Raw genomic sequence first — 25160 nt, 5'->3', positions numbered from 1 at the left:
CAACATTCATAATTTCTTTTAAGAAGGACATTTTAGTTCCATTAGTCTTTTTATTCAAATGTAGCATCAGACATTTTATTATTTTTTATATATGCCGTATGTTTGTCCTGAACTTGATCTTTGTTATTAGCTCCACTTTATACCAAATTAACGTTTAGCTGCATAAAACAGATGGTTTTATGGGTAAAAATCATGTCTCTAATCGCAGACTGATAAATTGATTATTAGAACATTTTAATGTATATTTTCTTCCATACTGGAAATATGTCAAAGTTCACAGAGCGATCTGTCTGTGGCAGAAGCTTGGAGAATTTAGAGAATGATCAATCCAAACCACCTCAAAGGTTTTTAAAGATGATCAGACAGCAAAGGATTATGGGTAAACATGTCAGCACCAGTGAGTGCAGCAGCCCATAGCAGCTCAGATTCAGATCAAATCAATAAATCAGATTATCATTTTAAAGCTGTTATGATTCTCCACTGACAGAGAATGAAAACATGAAAAACTGAAATATTAATCAGCAATAAAATGTAAAAACCCTGAAATGTGAGTTAGTTAAAGTTTAATAGCTGCTATAGTTTATTAATGTTAATAAACTAATGGTTTAGTTTATTAACATTAGACTAGTAGCTCCTGGATCAGTATTCTGTGTTTTTCTCCAGTCGGTCTAGCTGCTGATAAATGAACCCGGTTCTGGTTCCGGTTCTGCTGGAGGTTTCTCCTTGTTAAAGGGTTGATTTTTTCCCCTCCCCTTTTCGCCCCCTGCTGGTCAGGATGAGGAAATAACTCTGCGGGTTTCTTGTTTCTGACTGATGACTTGGAATGAATGACTGGTGTTGACCCTTGACCCCTGGAGACCTTTGACGTGAACTGCACAGAACTCAGCTGAGTAGATATGCATGGGAGTCTCATGTGGTTCGCCCCACCAATGACGTCACTGCGCATGCGCCACACTGAAACAAGTGAATTTGTCCACACCGAGCCTCAGCATCCCTCTGTGACGACAAAGAGTCCACTGAGAGGACGCGCGCGAGACCGAGACGGGTCCACGGACAGCGAGACGGGTCCACGGACAGCCGCGCGGGGAGACGGTCCGCTCCGTCCGGAGGATGCGCGCCGCAGCCGGCAGCAGCAGCAGCAGGTCGCGCTGAACGAGGTTCGGTACCGGGAGGCGGAGCTGCTGCAGATCGGAACCATGAGCTGCAACTGGGGCACCGAGCTGTGGGTAGGTGTGCATGTCCTCACCTGAGCGCGTGGCAGCGGCCCTCGCGCCTCTGTCTGCCATAGCAACACGGCGGGTGACGACAGCGTCTGGCTCTGCAGCATCATGGAGGATGCGGAGCGCTGCGGGCTTAGGGGATTAAATATCTCCTGATCAATAATCAATAATCTGGAAGCTCTGTCCTGCACCTGACTGCAGTTTCCATGCCAGCAGGGAGCCTGCAAGACAAAACCCCGGGCAGCAGCGGCTGTTTGCTGCTCTGGGCTCAGAGGCTGACCATCAGCAACTGAAGCTGAACACACCTGTTCCTGTTGCTCCTCCTCCCCGCCAGGTGGAGGCGCTGTTCCCCTCCTGCTGCTGGAAGGAGATCAAATCAGAGGAACATGATTTAAAAGTTAATGTCACCATTTGAGCGCCGCGCCAACCAGATTACAGCAAAGCTTCTGCAGTTCCCTGATACTAGAAAGTAAAACGTTGATCTGCTGCCTACATGAACCGGCGGTTCTGGTTCTGCTGACCCCAAAGATTCAGATCAAACGAGAAAGAACAAACTGTGGAAATCCTCTGACTTACCGAGAGAGCGTTAGCATCGCTATCAAAGGGTTGAGAAAACCACAAAAGCAAAAATATTTCTGATGGTGCTGACTTGCACAGCCTTTATAATAATGATGGGGTTTAGGGGATCGGGGGGGTTTGGGTTACCCTCAGGTTCCCTGCTGCGTTCTGACTCTGAAAGCTTCCTGCGCAGCTTCAATTATATGTGGATGACTATCAAATCTACTTCCCTTTAAAACAAAATGGTTGCACTCTGGACTGACTTGATGACATCAGAGGATGGATGGCAACAAATTTCCTCCATTTTAATGTTTTTTGTGTTAGTCAAAAGAATTTAACTTCAATGTCAGGTCTGTTTGTCTTTTGTATTTACAGCATAGAATAGAGCATATAGATCCGGTCCTGCAGACTGGAACCAAAACCAGCTGCATTCAGATCTACAGGCCTATAGATCAATACACCTATAGATCAGCTGATACCGAATCTACAGGTGAAGCAGAGAGACACCGAGAAGCTCATCATGGAGACCGAACCTTGAGGAAGGCAGCCAGATACTGAAGGGTTGGGGTTAAAGGTCATCATGAGACTGAAGGAAGGCAGACTAGTTATATAGTTGCACCGGCAGGCCCACACACACACACACACACACACACACACACACACACACACACACACACACACACACACACACACGTGTTTTTCATTTTTCAGGTTATCTTTGTGGGGATTCGTACCCCAGCCCAAACCTCTGACCCCCTACTGGTGCTCCTGGGGATTAGCCTTCGGTCCTGTGAGGACCAGTGGGTCCCCACACACAGCCATCCATCCAGGCCATTGGGGCAGCAGGCGCTCCAGGGTTAGGAGGACTGGCTGCTCACCTGGATGGCGTCAGATGACTGCGGCAGCGTTGAGCTGTGAGACGGCAGGTGAACCAGTAACCATTGTTCTTCTGCTGTTCTAGGACCAGTTTGATAACCTGGAGAAACACACCAACTGGGGGATCGACTTCTTGGAGCGATACACCAAGTTCGTCAAGGAGCGGGCCGACATCGAGCTGAGCTACGCCAAGCAGATCAGGTAGGTTCACCTGCACGCCACATTCACCGGGCCCTCAGCGTCTTCACCGACCCATTGCTGTCCCCGTCCATCTGCAGGAGCCTGTCCAAGAAGTTCCACCTGAAGAGGAGCAGAGAAGACGACAGCAGGTCAGTGGCTAACCCTAACATGATGGATGATGGATGGATGGGTGGATGGATGTTTGATGGATGGATGGATGGATGGATGTTTGATGGATGGATGGATGGATGAATGTTGGATGGATGTTTGATGGATGGATGGATGGATGAATGTTGGATGGATGGATGGATGAATGTTGGATGGATGTTTGATGGATGGATGGATGGATGAATGTTGGATGGATGTTAGATGGATGGAAGATGGATGGATGGATGGATGTTGGATGGATGGATGGATGGATGAATGTTGGATGGATGTTAGATGGATGGAAGATGGATGGATGGATGGATGTTTGATGGATGGATGGATGGATGGATGTTTGATGGATGGATGGATGGATGAATGTTGGATGGATGTTTGATGGATGGATGGATGGATGAATGTTGGATGGATGTTTGATGGATGGATGGATGGATGAATGTTGGATGATGTTCTCACATTGATGTCGGCGCTGTCATGTTAGACATAGGTACCCTGCTGGGCTGTGGAGGTCAGAGGTCATTCAGAAGTGGACTCTGTGCTCTGATTGGCTCGTTCAGGTTCACCTGGTGTGTGGCGTTTGCGGCGACGCTGCAGCAGCTGAACGACATGGCGGCTCAGAGAGAAGATCTGGCCGACTGCCTGCACACGCAGATCGCCTGCGACCTGACGCGCTACACGCAGGAGCTGAAGGCCGAGAGGAAGACGGTGAGCCAGGCTGGGGTCCAGGGGCCACACCAGGAGAGGTCGGAGGTCAACAGGAGCCTCTCTGATCATGGAGCAGGGGCCCATTCATGGCCAGAGGAACCCTGTAGGCGTTTCTCATTCCAACACATTTTTCTCGTTTCAGCATTTCCAAGATGGCCGCCGTGCTCAGCAACACATAGAAAGCTCCTGGAAGCAGCTTGAGTCTGTAAGTGATCTTTGACCCATCAGTTCATTCAGTTTTCACAGTTTGACTCCATCTTGCTTTTTGATATTTATAGATATATATAATCTAGATTGGCTCACGTCAGGGTTTTTTTTTTGCGTAACCATAGCAACAGAGAGATAGAGCTGGATGAGCTGCAGCTCTCCCTGTGTCTGCTGTAGATGTGAAGCAAAATAAAACACACCACGCCGCTGTAGCTCCTCCCACGCCGCTGTAGCTCCTCCCACGCCGCTGTAGCTCCTCCCACGCCGCTGTAGCCACGCAGAGGCGTGGCTCTATGCAACTGAAGCTTTACATTTGGTTGTTGTTACACATCATATTATTGATCAATGTTTCATTGATTATGTTTCCATAGCAACTCCAACCAGCTGGTTTTAGCCTGAAAGGAACTCAGGGTTTCGGCTGTTTTGCAGTTTTCTGGAAGCTGGAAGAACAGTAACTGACTCTAGATATGTGACTCTAGATTGTTCCTCTTTAGCTCCAAAGATAATAACTTCAGCTCTATTTCTGTTCAACTGAAGAAAGTTTTGGCTCATCCACACACTGATTGGTCTAAGCTTCTGTTCAGTGATTGGATGGTTCCCAGTCTCCTGGTGACATCATAATGTAGGGTTAGGCGTCACAGCGTTAACTGTTGATGCTCTGCAGCGTCTGGCCCAGCAAAGCTGCTGCAGGTTCCAGAGTGTCAGCAGGTGATTCGCCAGGCGAAGCTTTGGGGAGATCAGTTGCACATGAGGTCTTTGCTCCTCATGTGGAGAGCACGCCCCCTAGTGGCTCATATGCTGCAGAGCGTTAGCATATCATTGGGACCCATTGGAGACCCTCAGTAACATGCTGGCTGTATGGCGGCCATGTTGGTGGGTGTTTTTGTTATGGTAGCTTTTACAGCCACACATCAGGGAAACGGTTCCCACGTCTGAAAGGTTGAAGCCGTTTCCACGTTTTGGGTGTTTTTCAGAGTAAGCGTCGGTTTGAGCGAGACTGCAAGGAGGCGGAGCGCGCTCAGCACGTCTCAGACAGGATCGACCTGGACAACAAGGCGGATGGAGAAAAGGTTTTACTCACACTTTACCTGCTCCAGTTCAGAGCAGTCAGTTTAGTTTCTCCTTTCCTGACCTGATGTCTCTCTGTGTGTTTTGCCTCAGCGCTGCTCTCTGAAGGTCGGGCCATCTTCCTCTCCGATCTACATTAGTCGTATTTCTGAAATGAAATTAATGTTTCAAAAGCTGAAGTTGGTGTTTTCTGACTTCAGGCTCGACAAGCGGCTCAGCAGAAGCAACAAGCTGCTGAGGAGTCCAGGAAGGAGTATGTGACCAGTCTGAACCAGTTCAACCAGGACCAGCACCAGCACTACCGCACACTGGTTCCAGTTATATACCAGGTGAGGGACTGGGGCGTGAACATTAGAGTAAGAGGAAACCAGCTGCATTTAACTCCTGCACCATTTCTTAAGAGAAGGTTTTATTAAAAGTGACTCAATGAGGGGGTCACATGGGCGGGCGAACAAGATGGCAGCTGGCTGAGGCTCTCCGTCCCAACATGCAATTAGATGACTGTACATATACAAGGGGCTCTTATTTGGTATTGTTCTCCCTAAGTGAGGTAGCAGTGAAGGCTTATGGACTCCTTTTTCTAAAAAAAAAAAAAGTACTTTAATCCTGCAATGGCCCCAATGAAACAGGCCGAGTGTCGACCGCAGCAGCCCTCCACATGAGGAAGAACGGGAGAAACACCTCCTCCTCCTAATCTGACGAGTTTGTTCTCGGAAGAGGTTAAAATGAGCAACATGCTATAAAGCGTAGCTGCTGATGTCTCCACAATAAAGCAGACGACGTCGGAATTGAATACAGCGGTGGCTGCAATGCAAGAAAGGCTAACAGAGGCTGAAACACGCATCGCCCGCTTGGAGGACAGCCAGCTAATGGAAGCCATGTTGGACCGCACACAGGTTCTCGAAAATCACAGTAAGAGGGATAATGTGAGTTATTGGGTTGAAAGAGGCTATCGGTACTGATGGGACACTTGAGCTGTGTTCAGAAGATGCTAACCGAGGGGCTTGGAGTTCGTGATGACGCCGAGTTTGAGATTGAACGAGCCCACCGGGCCTTCGCACCGTTACCCGACCCGAACCGAGCCCCGATGCCGGTTCTTCTAAGATTCAGAATCAGAAGAATTTTCTTGTCTTTGCAGAGTCCACGGACCTCATAAGGTTTTTTATCCTGGTTATCCCTTTTTTCTCTTCAGCTGCTGCAGACAGCACCAATAGAGTAGGTTTTAAGTTGTTTTTTATTTTTCATGTAGTTTTTTTTTTCGTTTTCATGACGGGAATGTAAATAGTTTTCATTTTGGATGGGTGACTCAGAGTAGGTTGGGGATCAGGGGGCAGGGGGATAGATGTATCTGCTCAAAGGGTTTTGTTACAGGGTTAAAACGTGTATCAATCTATAATCTGTAATGACTAGGAAGTATATAAAATTCACATCTTGGATGTGGAAATCCATCCAAAAGGCGCAAAATATTGTCTTATTTAAAGACAAATCAAGCCGATATAATATTTCTCCAAGAAACTCACCGAAATGAGGGGGAAGAGTCCAAGTTTAAGACGGTTGGGTAGGACGTATTTTTCATAGCTCTCACTCAAATGCTCGGTGTAATTATTCTTATTAAGATAAATATTCAGTTATCATTGATAAAACCAGCTAAAGATACAGAGGGAAGAATAGTTTGTGTTGAAGCATCGATGGAAGGGGTAAAGGTCAAACTCTGCTGCATATATGCAGCCAATAAGGAGGAGCCTAACTTTTATAAAATAAACTTTTATAAGATAAATAGTGAATTGGGAGATATGGAAGGACAAACAATATTAGCAGGGGATTTGAATGAAGCTATGGATCCTAATCTTGATAAAAGCACATGAAAATGTCCTCTTGGCTCTAAAGGAAGGGATGCAGTTCATATGTTAAAGGAAGATTTGGGTCTAGTCGATGTTTGGAGGTTAATCAATCCGTCTAAAAGAGAGTACACATTTTATTCTCATTGTCATAAATCCTATTCTAGGATCGATCTGTTTTTAATTTTAAAATAATAATGTGCGGAGCTGTGATATTAAAACTATTGCACTCACTGACCAAGCAGCTACCATTAGGACTGAAATAGAAAAGGCTTGAGATGGAGAATGAATGTCTTGATCTTACAGGACAAACCCTTTAAAGAACAGCTGAGATACGCTTTTAAATCAATGCTGGCAGTACAGAGCATGTTGAGTCTGCCTGTAAGGCCTTCCTGAGGGGTCATATGGAAGAAAAAACAGAGTTTATGTAAAATTTGTAAATTGGAAAGAGAAATCAAACTTAAAGAAAACAATTTGGCTAGGTGTTATGATGATTTACTTTATCAAGATATTTGTGGGCTTAAGTTTCAGTTAAATTAAATTTATAACAAAAAAGTAGAATATTCTCTGTTTAGGTTAAAAACTTCATTCTATGAGGGAGGAGAGAAAACGGGCAAATTAATAGCAAGACAAGTTAAAAACGGGTTTTTGAGCACGATCACTGCCATTAAACAAGGAGATACTTTAGTAACCTCAGCAAAGACAAACATTAGATACGTCCTCAGTGTTTAACGAGACAAACCACAGGGGTTAGGGACTAACCCAGCAGCATGCAGAGTGGTTGGAAGCACCAATTACTGAAGAGGAGATGAGGAAGGCAATTTCAGGGATGAAGGTGGGGAAATCCCCCGGTTGTGATGGTTTTCCATCAGAATACTGCAAGGAGCATATAGATATTCTTCCAGTGTTACAAAAAGTCTATCAAGAGATTTTTGAGAGAGGACAGCTGCCTCCTACTTTTAATGAAGCTCTGATATCCTTGATTCCAAAAACCAATAGGGACCCGGCAGATTATAGACCAGTTAGTTTATTAAATGTAGGCTGTAAAATATTAACCAAGGTTCTGGCTGTGCGCTTACAGCAAGTCCTTCTTAGTGTTATCAGAATCAGACAGGCTTTATGAAAACCTGCTCCCCTTCTGATAACATTAGAAAACTGTTAACCTGACGTGGCTGAGCCAGTCGCCGCCGCCTGCTTCGATGCAGACAAACGTTACATAAAGTGGGATGGAGCTTTCTCTTCTCAGCTCTGTCCAATTTTGGATTTAGACCATTTTTTATTAAATGGGTCAAAATACTGAATAAGGAACCAAAGGCTGCTGTCATAACTAGTGGCATCTCATCCTTTTTATCACGTGGGACCATCAGGGTCGTTATTCATCATGTTTACTGAAACTTTGGCAGCGAACATTTAGATAAATAAGGACAAAACCTGCTTTTATATGCAAACGACATATAACACCTGTCCATCTGCACCTAATGGACAGATGGATTCGACGGTTTCAGGGTAGCCAATAAATTGGGCTAAATCTGAAGCCATCCATTATCCTCTTTATGTCATTGGCACATGGTCAAAGGTTTTAAAATCAAATGGGTACCTGAAGGCATGAAGTATCTTGGGATTAGGCTCAGTAGGGAGTTGGAAGCGTTACCTTCACTAAGTTTTTATCCGGTGCTCTCAAAAATTAAAACAAACTTTGAAAAGTGGGAGAAGATAAAACTAACACTATGGGGTAAGATTAACGTTATAAAAATGAGTTTATGATGCTTCCTATTACAATTCCACTTGATATTTTTAAAAGGTATGAACATTTGATTAAACATGTCTTGTGTGGAGGTAAAAGAGCAAGAATAAAACTATAAAAATCGTATGGTCCTAAGGAACAGGGTGGGTTAGGAGCTCTATTGTCTGTCATTTGAGATTTCTAAATCTCTGACCTGCAGATGACCTCTGACCTGCAGATGACCTCTGACCTGCAGAGCGTTGTTGCCATAAAAGTCTCAAACAACACAGAAAGTTATTAGATGTGTCACTTTGTTTCTGACTGAATTTAGCAGATCTATCGTAATAGATTCTACCCTCTCAGGTCTATAGATCTGTGTGTAATAGATTCAGTGTTTGATAGATCTTCTGCTCATAGATTGACTCTGTCTGGTCGTTGCAGCGCATTCAGGACATGGAGGAGCGTCGCATCGAGCGGATCGCCGAGGCGATGCGTTCGGCGGCGGAGTCGGAGCGGAAGGTCCTTCCTGCGGCGAGCCGCTGTCTGGACGCCATGATGGACGCCGCTGAAAGCATCCAGCCCAGGAAGGTGAGGCCCACAGCTGGAGGCTTTTAGAGCTGCAGCTGAGCCATGGATCATCATCTGTGTGTGTGTGTGTGTGTGCAGGACACCGGTCATGTGGTGGAGGTGTATAAATCCGGCTTCGACCCTCCAGGCGATGTTGAATTTGAAGATTACAGCGCCAACATGAGGCGGAGCATCTCTGAATCCAGTTACCTTGACAACCGGGCTGAGGGGCGAAAACACAGCAGGAAGTTGTGGCCATTCCTACGGAAAAACAAGGTGACCCCCCGCCCACACACACACACACACACCTTTGGACCTGGTCGGTTCCTCTGGGAGATCCTGAAGGTTTCTACCAAAACATGAGAATGAAAGGGTTAAACATGTTCCCTTGGGAGCCATCCTGTGGGGGGGGGCACCCTGTGGGGGGGCCCACCTGCTTGCCTGAACTGAAGCTTTTGTGTCTCACTGCAGCTGCTGCATCTCCTATCGTCGCCAAGGCAACCACCACCCCCGCCCCCGACCTCACCTTCACCTGGAGAGGCAATTAACTCCTCCCAGTCCCCGCCCACAGGGTCCAGAGAGCCAATCACACAACGGCTTAGTGACCTCATGAGCTCTGGGTCCAGAACCAGGAAGCAGTGTCTCCGAAGCCTGAAGAGAGGGGTACACACACACACACCCCCACACAGACACACACAGACACGTCCTCCTGACCGGAGCTGGCAGCGTGTTGAAGAGTGATGACCGGACATCTTGGTCAGGAAGCTCATTGCAAACCTTTAGTTGAAATGGCGCCTTTAACTCCAGCCTCCAGTGCAGAACAGAGAAAACTAGAAGATGCAACGTTGTTTTAATCCATTTATTGTCTAAACTGAGGAGCCAGCAGTTTATTTTGAGGAAATAAATAAAGGTGCAGAAGTTAATTAGATCCATGCGCAGTCCGCTGCACAACCAATGTGGACGCGGCTCCGCCGCTGTGAAGAATTAAACTTCACGGTGGTTTTAACAAATGGAGGTGAAGATGTTACCGTCCCGCACCCAGGAGAGCGGCGGACGAAACATCTGTCCGTTTTGGAGAAGCGAAACCATGCAAAAAAAAATAAAAAATCCTGGCAAAAACACACCTGAACCGCGCACAGAGTAAAAAAACAATCTCACAGAGTTCAATTGTTCAGTTTAGTTCAGACAGATCCAACTGACTGATGAACCGGCGCAGATTTCTCTGCAGATGCGACCAGGAAGAATTTGTGAAGCTGTGCATTCAGACCGCAGCGGGTGAATTAATGGTAATTTAAGTGGAGTCGCTTAATTTCATTTGTTGTAAATTATTGGAGCCTCAGTCAGTGGTTTGTGTCACTACGGAGAAAAAGTTAGATGCATTTATCTGCTTTATGTGTGATGGGATCTGGATTCAATTAGGTGAATATTAATTAAACCGCATATTAATGGGGCTAAATAGTCTGTTAATATGTTTTGACATGTAATTTGACAGGTAAAAATAGTTCTGGTCGGACCAGAATTATTTGCCTGATGAAGGCTCGGGCTTCTAATGAGTTTACATTTAATGAGTTTGCAGCACACAGAGAAAACCTAAAGAGAATGTGTGATCTAGTTGTGTTGATCTACTTATTGTAGTTTAAGGAACAGCAGCTGACTGCTGAGGGAGGAAAGAAATTAAAGTGCAGATCCGTCGGGCAGAAACCAGCGCAGTGCGCTGGACAATAAATGCTCCAAATATAAAGTATATAGTTACACTGCTTACATTAATGGTGTTTTTAAAACAAAACCAGTAAAAACTTGACTGAGTTAATATGTCAGATTCCCTCCTCACCCTGGTCTTGATAAGAACAGAGCAGTCCGCTGGTTCTGTCCAGACTGTGATCAAGCTGACACTTGGTGCGCAGCAGTTTCAACTTTACGCACAGAGAACATCGCGGAGCTCATTATTAATCATACTAACAACAATCTCTGTCAGAGAATCATCTCTGATCTGGACGCTTTAACGGACCAGAGGCTCTGGAGCGACCAGCAGCTGATCCGCTCCTGCTGGGTTTTTCTCCCGCAGGCCGAAGGAAGTGATGCGGGATCAGGAAACGATCAGAGTTCTGCCTCTTCTAATCACGTCATTTCGTGAAATGTTACCTGATTTCAAGAGAAATACTAAATGTTTTGTTTGACTACAAATTGGAAATAAAATGATTTTTTTCTTTGACGGATAACGAAAAAACTCTAGCGCCACCTCTGCTCCCAACATTGTCGGCCCTCTTCGGTTTCTTTTCTTTCTTTTTTTTGCGGATTATCAGTAAATAACTTCGTGGTGTTCTACCATCACCAGGTATGAAGGGCTTTAGCCTTTGAGTTGCACCACAGCGCATCACAACTGGAACATCCAGGAGATCAATGTCAGCTTGTTTTTATGAGTACAAGTATAAAGGAGGCTGGTATAAATCTATTTATATATGTCATCACATGGACTTGTATAAAGTTTTATACATTTTCTTTTCATATATTTATTATTGTTTTTCTTCTTTAGACATCAGGTTGGCTTAGAATGATTCTGAATAATGTACAGGAACGACCTGGTGCTGTTACATGTCAATCATCAGGGGGGACCAATCAGATGACAGGGGGGACACTGGCCCCCCCGGCCCCCCTTCTGGCTCCGCCACTGACCCTCACCTGTTCCTGAGAGTTTTGTCCCTCCCGGGTTTTGATCATGTCTCTCCCCCAGAGAAGCATCTTTACTGAACTGAACCTCAGGTTTAAAACCCCACTGGTCACTGGGAGTACTGGGAGTACTGGGCTATGACCAGCCTGCCCAACAGTCCGTTAATGATGTCCTGCATTGTGTCAGGCTGATAGCTGTTTGTATGTATATATGGAAACTCGGAGAGCTTGTCCGCTCTCTGAGCTGTGATGTTTCTGCTAAATCAGAGCGTTTAACTCATTTGTTTTGCTTCTTTCATGCTCTCCTGATTGGACAGCTGTCCCTAAAGCTGGTCAGTGTGTCACTGGTCAATTAAATCCTGCTGTTTCAAAGCTCTGCTGCATTTCCTAATGGATGCTCCTGCTCCGCTCAGGGCTCCAGTGTAACTGACGGCAGCCAGCTTCCTCCTGAGCAGAGACGCAAGAAGCTTCTGGGCCGAATAAACAGCATCAACCAGGAGATCCAGAGAGAGAGAGAGCAAAGGTAACACACAGCGTCTCGGTCACATGACTCCAGGAGGCAACATAGGTACAAACGGGACTTACTAATTCATAGTACTCCAGTCAGAGATGTACTATTTCAATATATTTTTCTCAAGTAAAAATAAAAAGTAGCCATCCAAGAAATGACTCAGAGTAAAGTCTTTGGTAAAAGGCAAATAATTATATGAACACAATATTCAATAAAACTGAAGCTTCTGTTTCACTGAAACATTAATTGTTGGTCTGAGTTTCAACTCTGGGTAAAACTGGCGGTTCAACAACAGTCGAGGCCAACCTGATAAAAGTCGAGTCGACTAGTCGCTGTGACGCCATAGAAACGATTTTATGAGCAGAAACCAGCTGATAAACGGTGGGGGGCATCCTGCAAGGAACCGGGACCGCCGAGGTCTAGAGCCGCTCTGCCATGACACGCCTCATTCTGGAAGCCTTGGCTGGCGTTCAGTTATTTTATATTTTCATGAAGTAATTTATTAAATATAAAGTCATTTATTCTGGAAACCTTGACTGGAGTCTGCAGAACTTTTACTGGTAAATTATTTTATATTTTTATACGTTTCACACCACACAGCAGATTTAGAAGTGTTCCATCAACTCCTACAAGAGTTAAATTCAACACTTTGAAAGTGTCTGTATCGGTCCGCTTTGGATGGTGTAGAAGTTACACTTTTGATAGTGTTATTTGTGATATAGTTGAATCAACACTCACAGTGGTGAAATTAAACACACATCAGTGTTGACTTACTCAACACTAGTGTATTTTGTCAAAACTTAACACTATAAATGTGTTAATCTAACACAGAATGGTGTAAAGTATATATTAACATAGAAATCTGAGTTTTAAAATACTACTGGCAGGATATGCTGTGGTGGAGCAGGGGTTAAGCACAACCCACATTGGAGGCTTTAGTTTTCAATATGGCTGTCGTGGGTTCGCTTCCCGGTCTTCCCCTTCTCTCATTAACTACTTTTTTGTCAATTTACTACCAAATAAAAGCCACTAGAGCAATTAAAACCTTTTTTTTTCAGAAACTACTGACCATCAATAATCCCCAAATTCATTTTAAGAGACATTAGATGCCACTTGAATCTACAAAAACACCAGCACCAGTTGCAGTATATAATCTACTTTTATTTCAAAACATCAAACATCACTGACAGCAATATACAACAAAGGTCATACATTCATGGTACTTTACACTGAAGGTGAAGCTTTGAAAGTTCATTGGAAGCGACCATGGATGGTCTTGTGATCACTGATGGTGAAGTGTCTTTGGTGCCGCTTTTGTTTTCGCCAACATGAAGGAGGAAGACTTCCAGCCTGGAAGGAAAAACAGGAAATATAGCAGAAACATTAGGATAATAAATAAATATTTTAAAAAGTGTGAACTAATCAGACTCACCTGTGTGTGTCACCATCATATTCATTCAAATTACTCTGCCCACCCAGTTTACAAGATAAAGCATAAAAAAGTCATTAAATAATTAATAAAGAAATTAGTCAGCTTATAGAAAAATTTTTGGACAGCATTAAAAGTCGTGCCAACTTGTCTGAAGAAATGTGTTGGAGTCATCATAACAGGCTTCAGTCACCAACATGACACACTAACAAAGAAAAAACATTTTGGCAGATTTTAGATGTGCCACAGGTACAAAACACCAGAGTCAAATGGCTCAACTGCCTCCTCATTGTGTAGATAAGTTCTCCAGAGTCCTGCTAATCACCTAATTATTGTATTCAGGTGTGGTGCAGCAGCGGCACATCTAAATGTTGCAGGACAGTGGTCCTCCAGGACTGGAGTTTGACACCTGTGTCATAGATCAAGCCAACAGTCCAGCACAGCCACTCCCCCGTTTTGCAGTCTACAGCCAAAAACTTAAAGAAAATGACACTGCAGCTAAATAATGTTAACTCAAATGGCCTCCAGGTTTTCCTGACATTTTTTAATGTTTGGTTAAGATAATAAATAGTCATATATACCGTAGGGCTGTAGTGATACAATAATCTCACAATACGATATATATTGCGATATTCAGCAAATGGTACAATTCAATACACTTTTGCGATTTTCTGAAAGATTTTAGAGGGACATAGTGATTTTGGTGACATTTTGTGACTGTTATAGAGTTGGATTGAATTAATTTAACTGAAAACTTATTAAAAGCACCAACTACACAATACCTGGCTCTGGTTGGACATGGACACAGACTTAAAGTCAACAGCTGGACAAAATGAATCAAAGAAGTGGTGAGAAAACATGTTTCTTTTAATTGAAACAGTACAAACTGTAGCTTACATGCATTTGTAAAATAAATAAAGTGCACCAAGCACCTGCTCTGAATAGTTTGATACCTTTTTAATCTTGACACTTAACATCTTAAGGAATCACTCTAAGCCTGATGACCTAATCACTCTCCTGGCGAACCAAGCAGTGAGTGAGCAAGGTGACAGTTGGATGTTATGATACTTGTGGATGAATATCGATTTCTTTCTAGGAAAGAAAATATTGATATATATCGCAAAATCGATATTACACAGCCCTGATATACCGTGATATCCAAACAAATAAACGTACGTTAAGCGAACTATCTATATGAATCGATACTCTTGCGTAAATGAAAAAATAATACCTCCATAAAAAAATAGTCAAAAACATGATCATTTTAATGTTGCAGGTCCCAGGTGGAGGGACAGGCAAGCAGATGCAAATAACCTGTTTTAACAGGAAAACAACGAGTGAGCCACAGGAGACGGTGTTGCTGTGCTGGTAGCTCTCATCCGAATTTATTCCAGGTTATAATAATAAAGTCATTATACAACTTTGAAAAATTATGACCATACATTCACACTTCTACTAGTTCTTCTATAACACAACATCAACTTATTACTATATCAGGACTTGTAAATTACTGCACATTACAGACGGCTATATAAAACATACACATTCTTCACGTACCATCTGAGAAAATCCTCTGAGCAGCTAACCGAGAGCTTATTTATGAGAGGCCCCATAGGCCAAAACCTACAAACTCTCTTACACGTACTATCAAACTCTCTGACAGAGTTTGATTGCAACGGAAGTTATCTTAAAATTTCAGTTTCTGATTGGACCCCTGGCAGGCTTTTCAAAATAAAAGCGGACCTCCGGTTTATGTTTGATTCATGTTTCTCTCCTGCGGCTTTAAAAATGTAAAACTTTGTGTTAATTGATTTGCTAAATGTTAGAGCCATAAATAGGAAATATTTAAGTTATTTGTAAGATGGTTTGTTTGTATTTTATAAAATTTAGTTAGGACGATTGATATTTGTTTAGGCATTTTTATTGTACAATTTAGTTTTATTTTGAAAGGTCTAGGGAATGAAACAGATATTGGATCTGTTGTCATAACACTAAAGGAAATCATGTATCTGAAAATAAATTAAAACATTTTATGTTGGTAAAACATTCTGTAAACCACATATGTGCTGCCTCAATCAAAATTGCTGACATTTGACATTTAACAAATCTTTCAGATTACATAAACAATACCTTACCAGGTACTTTTCTGACTTCAGGATGACACAGGAACACCTATAAGACCAATTTTAACTGAGGTTGCACATATGTGCTTTACAGGATTTTTTTGCCCACACAATATATATATATATTTTTTTCAGATACATAATGTATTTTCCTGCATTCTTTGGGAGCTTGTTGGTTCCTAATTACATATCAATCATAAAATCAGACCCTGACATCTCCCGGAACCGGATTTGGGTTTGTTGCCTCAGGGCAACATTGAGCTACAAGGGGTCTAAAACGGCAAGTTTTCTACAGTGATTATGAGAAATGAAATACAAATCAAACAAAAACTATATTCATAAAAAACCTTTTTTGACAAAAATAAATGAGACATGGTTCCAACTCACCAAATATAAAATAAACGACTAACTTTCATTAATGAATGGTGCATTTGCGCAAATTACTAAAACGAGCATTTGTGTGTTTGGCAGAGTTAGAATCACTAAGGATGTTGAAATCAGTCTTTTTCCCTATTATATGTTAAACATCAGGAAGGAATTGCTTGCTGATGTGAAAAAAAGTGTGTATCACATTTTTGGCACTTGATTATTGGCGTACCTGGGAATCACCATCTGTTTATCTGATTATCTATGGGTTGTAGCGACCAAATTCACATCAGTGACAGGAGTTAGGGCTGCAGGTTATACGAGTTTGTAGTTCTGATTTTTTGGTAGAATCTGAGCCAAGCAAATGACAACATTTCCACCAGCTCACATCGAATTGTGGACTCAATCTCAGCTGCTGAATCTCTGAAGCTAGAAATCCTCGGCTGGAAAACATATATATGATTATCTATATACTGTAATGATCAGAACTGAGGACCCGAAATTTCAGTCAGACACAAAGTACAAAATAATAAGTTCTTTATTGAAGTTCGGGGTAAGGGACAGGCAGCCACCAGCAAAGGAACAGGAACCTCTACTTAGCGTTTGTGGAGGATGAGTGGTCCAGGTAGCACAAAGGCTGGCAACCAGTGGCAGCTCCAGGGAGGGACGGAGCTAGGAGCAGGCAGGACAGAGTAAAACTAGTCAGAGGGTCAGGCAGAGAGCGGTGGTCAGGGCACAGAAAAAGGGTCCAGCACGTTCAGGCAACTTCTAGCAGACAAAATCCAAAGGGCGAGGCAGGAGACAGAGGTCAGAGGACAGAAACAGGGTCGTGTCCAGAAAACAGAAGCCAGTGGAGAATCCGACGTGGGCTAGACAAGGCAGGCAAATCCGAGGGGCAGAAAAGTGTTCAGAAAGGGGTCAGGTCAGGAAGAAATGCTGGATATCTACTCACTCTGAGGCTTTCAAAAATCTGGCACCGTCTGCCTGCCTGAGAGCTGAATATAACTGCTGTGCACAGGTGGGAAACATGAGCCTGATTGCACTCAGCATGCAGGTGAACCAGATGAGCTTGATGAGAGGTGGGAACTGCGGGGACAAACATAGCAGGCAGACGGGCCAGAAACATGACATATACATACATACATATAAACATTTATCCAATATATATTATTCAGTATTAATCATTATTTATTAGTGTTTGTATAGTTATATAAAATATGTATTGATATTACTAAATAATGTATTAAATAAATTATGAACGGCTGTGTGCTTTGTAATATGCTCTTCATACATCGATATCAGAATATTCCATTCCTATTCTATTGTTATAGCCACTAAGCATATTTAAATATGATGAACTATGTATTAAAAACATACTTAAATAATACAATTGTTTATAAATGTAGCTTTGATAGATGTTTGAATATGGTTGTGGCCAAGTCCAGTCCTCGAGAGCCACCATCCTGCAAGTTTTAGAAGTATCCTTACTCCAACAGACCGGGATCAGCTCTACAAAGGCCTGATAACGAGCCAGTCATTTGATTCAGGTGTGTTGAAGCAGGGATGCATCTGAAAGTTGCAGGATGGTGGCAGTAACAGAAAAGTGTGTTATGATCGATTAAATGCGCTGATACGTCATTGTGCTGCTAAACACATAACGCTGAGTGGAGTGGTGGACCGCTCCAAGATGGCCGCTGTTCTGTCAGATCAGCATACGTTGTCAGATAGTCCTACGCTTAGCTCAGACATGTATAAGCTGTCATTACCATATGATTTTATTTAATCAGCAACATAGAATCATGACGTAGATCATTATACACTTTGTTATGAACAGTTGTATGGCATTCTGACTTAGGGGTTAAGTAGATTAATGAGTTTTTACACGGTGTGTTGTAGTTGACTGCAGCGGCAACCAGACCTGCTTTAAATATACTTTGAAACCACGACAACGCATCTATATCTATGTAGTTATCATATTATATCATATTATAGACAATTTAATGACTTATTTTCGTCATAACTTGCTGCGTATGCTGAACTGACAACTCCACTGACGGTCGGACTTCTTAATGCGCATGCGCGGGTATGCGTACTGACTGCATGTATGCTATCCTGACAGCGTAGGGCTATCTGACAGAACACCGCCCTAAATCTCGTCAGCGACAATAGGCGAGAGCGGTCCATGAGGGTCTATTCTATATTATGTCTATGCTGGTAGCTCTCATCCGAATGGAGGGGAACTTCCTCGACACCGAAATGTCGCACGGTCAGTCCCGTAAGGGCTCGCTTCTGCCATCTAGCGGCGCATTTGTGTTATTGCGTGACATTGCTCCAAAATTTCAAAACAAGGTCAAATCCTAAACTAAACTCACAATTTAATCTAACAAATGTGACCACACTTTGTGGGGGACACATTAACATGGAACTTGCCTTGTTATAAAAAGCTCCAGACAAGACGCCATTCTGCTGCCTCCGCTCCTCAGGCAAACATGTGACGTAGCAGCGGAACAAGACGGCGTCAAGACCGCAACAAGACCGGGCCCAAATAATAAAGCTCATGATAATGGGGTATATGCCACGGACTTCCGTTTTAGCACTTCCGCATTTTTATCCACATAGCCTGCTTCCGGTGCGCAGGTCACTCTGTGTTAGAGATGGAGTTTTTCACTTGGTCCTTGCTGGATGTGCCCACAGTAACTGTTAACCATTTTAAAAACAAAAAGCAGCAGGAGGATGTAACTTCATAACCTCATTTTCTAAGCAGAATCTCAGAGGGAAAAAAAGAGAAATTACTTTGTCTAATGCAAGAACAGATTATAGCAGCCAAGTGGAAAAAAATCACTCTAACGTGGATAATAATGATGAAACAGCAAAAGTAGATAATCATATATTCGGGATTCGGGAAAGACGTGATTTGCACCATTTGTTCTGTGGGTTTTTTATGTGGGTCGGTGCCACTTAAACGGCTGTAAAGCGAAGGTTTTGGACCTTAATCTGACTGACTTCTTGTGTGGTTTGGAGCATTGCTGCTCTCGGCTGTTTTTAAATTACCGTGCTCGGTATCGCTCCGACTGCATGTTAAATGTATTTTATATAATTGTCACATAAACAAAAACTAAGGAGTTGCCTAAAAATAATTTCATACTCCATATAATATAAACGCATCAACACACGTATTGACTTACCTTGTGCCGAACCGCTGCCTCTGTCCTCAGCCTGTTCCCGTTGCAGTGGATTTCCTCCGGCATTATTTTCCTCCAACAAATTATTCCACTAAACGAACCACGTACAACTCTCTTTAAATCCCCCATCTTCCCATTTCTGACGCTGGATCTTCAATATCCTCAAGCTTTGAAATAGCAGGCAGCTACAAACCGCGTGTTAGCTGTAGTGGCTAAGTTTTGGCTACAGCCCGCTGTCGCCTTGATATCAGCTGGAAAATGAAAAAACTAAGCACTGGATGGTACCGACTAATTACTGGAAACAACGGCACACCACAAAACTCAGTTGTTGAACCAGCAGCTCACAGATATTTTAAGTTTTGCGTCTTTTTCATGGTACAGATCTTGCAGCTTCGGCCAAGAACTATAGGAGCAAGCAGGACCCGGAACCAATCTATGTGGAATAAATTCAAACGGAAATACGTCACCACCTCTCGTGGCATATACCCTATTTAACCTTACAGCATAGACATGCCTGCAACAGCGGAGCTAACAAGTTTCATCACCACAAAGAGCGACTCTGTCATTTTGAAGTCCATCTGACATGAAGTACAACAAACCAAGAGAATAACAGAAACATCAGGCTACTGGTCACTAACGATGAAACAACACAAATTCAAAACATGTTAACTTGTCCGTAGAAATGCTGTAGCTAGTTTGCATTTTGTTGCCAAGTGACTGATGACGACGTTGGTGACAAGTTTTACCCAGAATGCACCTGGAGACAATAAGGACGATTCATTTGTAGTTTTGAGTATCATAAAATTAAATATAAGAGTGAAAATAAAGCCAATCATGTGGCACAACATTTTATTCAATATTTTACACCCACTATGTCACTAAAATCAGTCAGTCTGGTAAGTTTTTAGCAACGATGAGTCAATAATGGGGCACCCTGCTATATAATCTACTGGGGTATGGTAACTTGTTTTCAACAGGTCTCTGCTTTTTCAGTTCTTTTTTTTTATGTGATAAAAAAATGGGTCCCTGAAGGCATGTTCTGCCTCCCATCTGGGCCCCTGTACGTCCAGGCCAGGGGCCTGCTGCGTCCTTCACCCTCCTCCCCTGGTGTGATGTCACAAATATGTTACAAGTGTGGGATGAGCTGTTTGGACTGGACTGCTTTTTATTTAACTCTTTGGAACTCTTTAGGGAAACTAACACTCATGTTGTTGAATTAACATACAACACTTACACTGGAAATCAAACACTTGAATTTGCTGTGTAGCTGACAAACTCACATAGTTCCTTATCATTTTGTCATGTAACTGCGACCCGTCGACTCAACATGAAAAGCCAGAGCAGCAAGTCGACTAGATCTCAACTAGTATAACTAGTCATACTTAGTCATACTTAGATAACTAAGACTAGTTATCACTTTCTTAATTGCTATCACTACTACAGCTTGTATTGGGGAAGGTTCTGGTTCTGCTAGACTGCTTGGACTGTTCTGTGTTTTAGAGATGCTCTGCTGAAGATGAGGGAGGTTTATGAACGAAGTCCTCAGATGGGCGACGCCAGAAGTTTGGAGCCTCGATTGGAGGAAGTGAAGCTGAACCTCCAGAGACTGGAGGAGGAGCTGAGGAGGAACCAGGTGGGCGGAGCAGAGAGAGAGGACCGCAAGATTACTCTGAATATATTCCTTCGGTTCTCTGAATTTACTCTGGTACTAACCGGGTTCTGCCGTGTTTCTGGGTCCAGGTGTGGCTCTCAGAGGCGGACGGTGGTCTGTCTGATCATGGCGGCAGGAGGCAGAGCGGAGGTTGCGGGTTAAACTCTCAGGCAACAACGCCAGGAAGCAGCAGCCTCAAGCAGCTGAACAACCGCAGTCCTGCCAGCAGAGAGAGGTGATCAGAACCGATTATCCACAGACCCGCTCTGCCTCGGTTCTGGACCGGCCCAGGCTGAACTGTGCTCTCCTTTCAGCCCCGACGGCAGCTACACCGAGGACCAGGCAGCCGAAATCACCTTCAAGTCGCGCAGCTCCGAGTTTGACGATGACTTCGATGATGAAGAACCGCTACCGAGTATCGGAACCTGCAAGTCTCTGTACCCGTTCCAAGGTACCGCCTCAGTTTGGACCGGGTTGTCGCTATCATCATCATCATCATCATCATCATCATCATCATCATCATCTATCACCGTCATCATTAAGCACGATGATGCTGATGGTGGTGATCATCATCATCACCACCATCATCACCATCAGCATCATCATCACCATCATCTATCATGATCACCATCACCATCATCGTCATCATCACCACCATCATCATCATCTATCATGATCATCATCATCTATCATCATCATCACCACCATCATCACCACCATCATCACCATCATCATCATCATCTATCATGATCACCATCATCTATCATGATCACCATCAGCATCATCGTCATCATCACCACCATCATCACCATCATCATCATCATCATCATCTATCATGATCACTGTGGAAAAGACTGTATAACAAACTGCCATGCTGAGCCTTTAAGGGGCGGGGCTTAGAGCAGCTGCAGCATGCAGACGAAGAAAGAGAGAAAAAAGGGGTAGAGTGTAAAGGAGTATAGTTTATGTTCGCATTTGTTTATTTAACTTGCCGTTTGCCGTTTATTGTTACCTTCCTTGATGTGTGTGCGTGGAAATACAAGTAAAGTGATGGTAAATATTAATAATATTGTTTATTTAGCAGAGTATTTTAGTTTTACCCTTAATTAAGAGCATGCTCTGTTCACGTGCACACTTAAAAGAGTTATACACAGTGGATATTGCGTCGTGTATATGTAGAAATGTGATGTTTATAATCATTGATAGTGCAGTTATGCAATGTGTCTGATGTTACTTCAGTCAGTTTATTCAGACACTGACTCTGTACTGTTGTTTATTTTCTAGAACCACACACGATTACCTAAATAAACGGCAAGTACGAGTTGAATCACCTAGCGTACGACTCTGCGTTCTTTGGAGTTCTGACCGACTCACCACAGTGTTCTGAATATTCACACCAGTAAATGCAACCTCTAATTTTCAATCAGCATCAGCATCATCGTCATCACCATCATCATCATCATCACCATCATCATCACCATCATGATTTGATTGAGTTTCACCCTAAGATAACCATACAGGAAGCTTTTGATGGGCCCTGCCCTCCGTCAGGTGGTTCTAGTTTGTTCTGACTCGTCCTGCAGGTCAGAACGAAGGAACGCTGTCGATGGTGGAGGGAGAGCTGCTGTCTGTGGTGGAGGAGGACAAAGGAGACGGCTGGACCAGAGTCCGCAGGAACCTGGAGGAGGAGGGATACGTCCCCACGTCCTACATCAAGGTGTTTCTGGACGGCAGCGCCAAAGGTACCGAGTGACCTGGGACGGTTCTTCATGCTGGAGGTCAAAGGTTAAAGGTCAACTCAGTCAGAGGAGCTAGCAAACATATTAAATGATTAATTTCCCAGGAAGATCTTTGTCCTGGTCCAAACCGGCATTGGTTCTAGGAACGGCCCGGTTCCTGTTGCCAAGGTAAACCCGGTTTAAAATGCAGAGTTCCTTTATATGGAGCCTGAAGCTTAAATGGTTTCATGAAACAACAACGAAGGTTGTACAGTTTGGATCCCACCAGAAGTGACGAGTTTCCTGAAGGTCAGAAAACTCGTCACTTCCTGTCTCATGTCTGTCTCACTCCAACATGTCTGTCTCACTCCAACATGTCTGTCTCACTCCAACATGTCTGTCTCACTCCAACATGTCTGTCTCACTCCAACATGTCTGTCTCTTTGTCTGGCAGGATTTGCACAGACCAGTCGTCTCGTTTAGCTCATCTGTCAGCCTGTCAGGACATCTTGCAACAGGAAGTGGCAGCTTCTGATTGGACAGAATTACTCTTTGGATATTTCACCCAATCAGTGTTCAGATGATTAACTTACGATGAACAGAAGCCTCTGACTGACCAGTCAGCCTTCAGGACTGATTTTCATTGACCTCTGATTAACTGTGTGAAATGTGCTGCTTGTGAAGAATCTGGAGGAGAAACCAGAAAAAACAGGATGTGATTTTAACAGGAAATGAAGCAAGCTTTCATGCTGTGATGTCATTGCTGTGCTGACGTCACAGCAGGTGTGAATTCAAAACATTCAGTTTCTTCTGTAAATATGAACCCCACCAACACAAATATTAACCACGCCCATGGAGAGGGGGCGGGGCACATAGGCTCCGCCCTTTAGTCAATGATTATTGAATATATTAAGTGTGAAATGTGAATGTTTTGATTTAATAATTATCAAACTGACAAGTTATTAACCGATTGTTTTTTTTATTAGTCTTATGAGCACGCCATTTGTAACTTCCTGTATGTACAACTTTCAAAATAAAGTCCACTCTGAGCTGAACTCTTGTGTTTGCTGTCTTAAGTAGGAAAAGCTGTGCAAGGTTCCTGCAGAGATTAAAATTAAAGAGTGGTTATTATTATATTTTCATAAGTTTGTCGTGGTTTCTCTGTTTTTTGTGTCTTTGGTTTACTGGCAGACTCTACTCTCCTTTTTCTGTTAGGATCTTCGGTTGTTTTGGGTTTTGGTTTTGATTCAGTGACTCTAGTTTAATTATTATTTGTTCCTTATTATCTTTATTTTCATGCAGCAACACAACTAATCTAATTACATTACTAAATCAGAATACCACAACATCTTTATTACTTATTATTAATTCTGGCATTACTGGAACAGTAAAATATAAATTCCCCCACAAAAGAACATACCTTTTCATTTTCTTAAAGAAGTAGAGCTAATTAAATGAGATAAACAAGAACTGGAAGTGGTTCCAGTTTCACTTGATGGCCAACCTGCTGAAACTGTGGTAAATTTTAAATACCTCGAGTCGTTCCTGGACAGTCAGCTCAACTTTGCTGAAAACACTGACTGTGTCTTTAAGAACTGTTCTCAGAGACTCTACCTTTTAAGAAGACCTGGGGGTTACCCGACTTGAGGTTGTGTGTAACCTCTAGTTAGGTAGAGGTTGTTGAGTTAAAATGTTAAAACTAAACATTTTAACAAGAGTTTTAACTTTTCATCTTTTTTTTTGGTTTGGTCACATGAGCTTCAGACTAACAGACAATATTTGAAGGATATTAAATGTCAGGTATAACAGCAGGTAAATGGTGGTGAAACCAAAACCATCTCTGTCTCAACTGTTTGCTGAAAGAACATGAAAGATGGCAGGAATATTTCAGCAGAGAGCGTCCATCCATCCTCTTTATTCATCAGTTTGACCCTCTGAGCTCATGAAGGTGTTGCTGTTTTCCTCTGGTAATAAGAACATTTATTAGACATTTATTGATGGTGCAATAATTATTCTTAACCAAACTAAATGATAACATTTACCTTCAGCGTGCTAAGTGTTTTTACTGTATTCACAAATTGTTGATAATGTGATTCATGAATATGATTTATCGTTTGAGTCGAAGGAAAATTTCCACATTGATAGATTAAATTATTTAATCTTATTTTTTCCTATATATAAGACTACCAAGAAAAAGACTCTCAGAATAATATACATGGCATTGTAAAAACAAAACTGTGAATTTTTTCTTGTATCTGTTTAACAACCTGGGTTGTTTTTCTTCTGTACCTAATTCATTTGTTTGTTATTGACTTTTGCTCGATTAAATTTCTTACGTATTCACTGCGAATGGTCTTTTTATTATAGTTGATCATGATTTTCATATCTCATTTCCTTTGTTCCTCCTAT

The 25160-nt window shown here is 42.8% G+C and overlaps 1 protein-coding gene across 1 annotated transcript; it reads left to right on the top strand.

The window, feature by feature from the left end:
* Positions 1 to 925: 925 nt before the first annotated feature.
* LOC106905800 (formin-binding protein 1-like) lies at positions 926 to 23805 on the top strand. Its single transcript, XM_088008507.1, has 17 exons — positions 926 to 1226; positions 2740 to 2855; positions 2933 to 2983; positions 3554 to 3701; positions 3844 to 3906; positions 4883 to 4978; positions 5070 to 5084; positions 5177 to 5305; positions 8979 to 9125; positions 9204 to 9380; positions 9576 to 9767; positions 12089 to 12103; positions 12185 to 12294; positions 20883 to 21015; positions 21123 to 21268; positions 21348 to 21484; positions 22617 to 23805. The coding sequence occupies exons 1-17, from the start codon at positions 930 to 932 to the stop codon at positions 22784 to 22786; spliced, it is 2142 nt and encodes a 713-aa protein (XP_087864633.1). The 5' UTR covers positions 926 to 929; the 3' UTR covers positions 22787 to 23805.
* The last annotated feature ends 1355 nt before the right edge of the window (positions 23806 to 25160 follow it).

The sequence above is a fragment of the Poecilia mexicana genome, unplaced genomic scaffold (assembly GCF_051168715.1).
Source record: "Poecilia mexicana isolate PSO_F unplaced genomic scaffold, ASM5116871v1 scaffold_9, whole genome shotgun sequence".
Taxonomy (NCBI): Eukaryota; Metazoa; Chordata; class Actinopteri; order Cyprinodontiformes; family Poeciliidae; genus Poecilia; species Poecilia mexicana.
The sequence above is the reverse complement of the archived record's forward strand: the minus strand, read 5'-3'. Positions and strand labels throughout refer to the sequence as shown.

Coding starts and splice junctions, on each gene's coding strand:
- LOC106905800 (XM_088008507.1), top strand. CDS start 930: ATGACGTCACTGCGCATGCGCCACACTGAAACAAGTGAATTTGTCCAC. Junction 2,856..2,932: donor AGCTACGCCAAGCAGATCAG/GTAGGTTCACCT, acceptor GTCCATCTGCAG/GAGCCTGTCCAAGAAGTTCC. Junction 3,907..4,882: donor CCTGGAAGCAGCTTGAGTCT/GTAAGTGATCTT, acceptor GGTGTTTTTCAG/AGTAAGCGTCGGTTTGAGCG.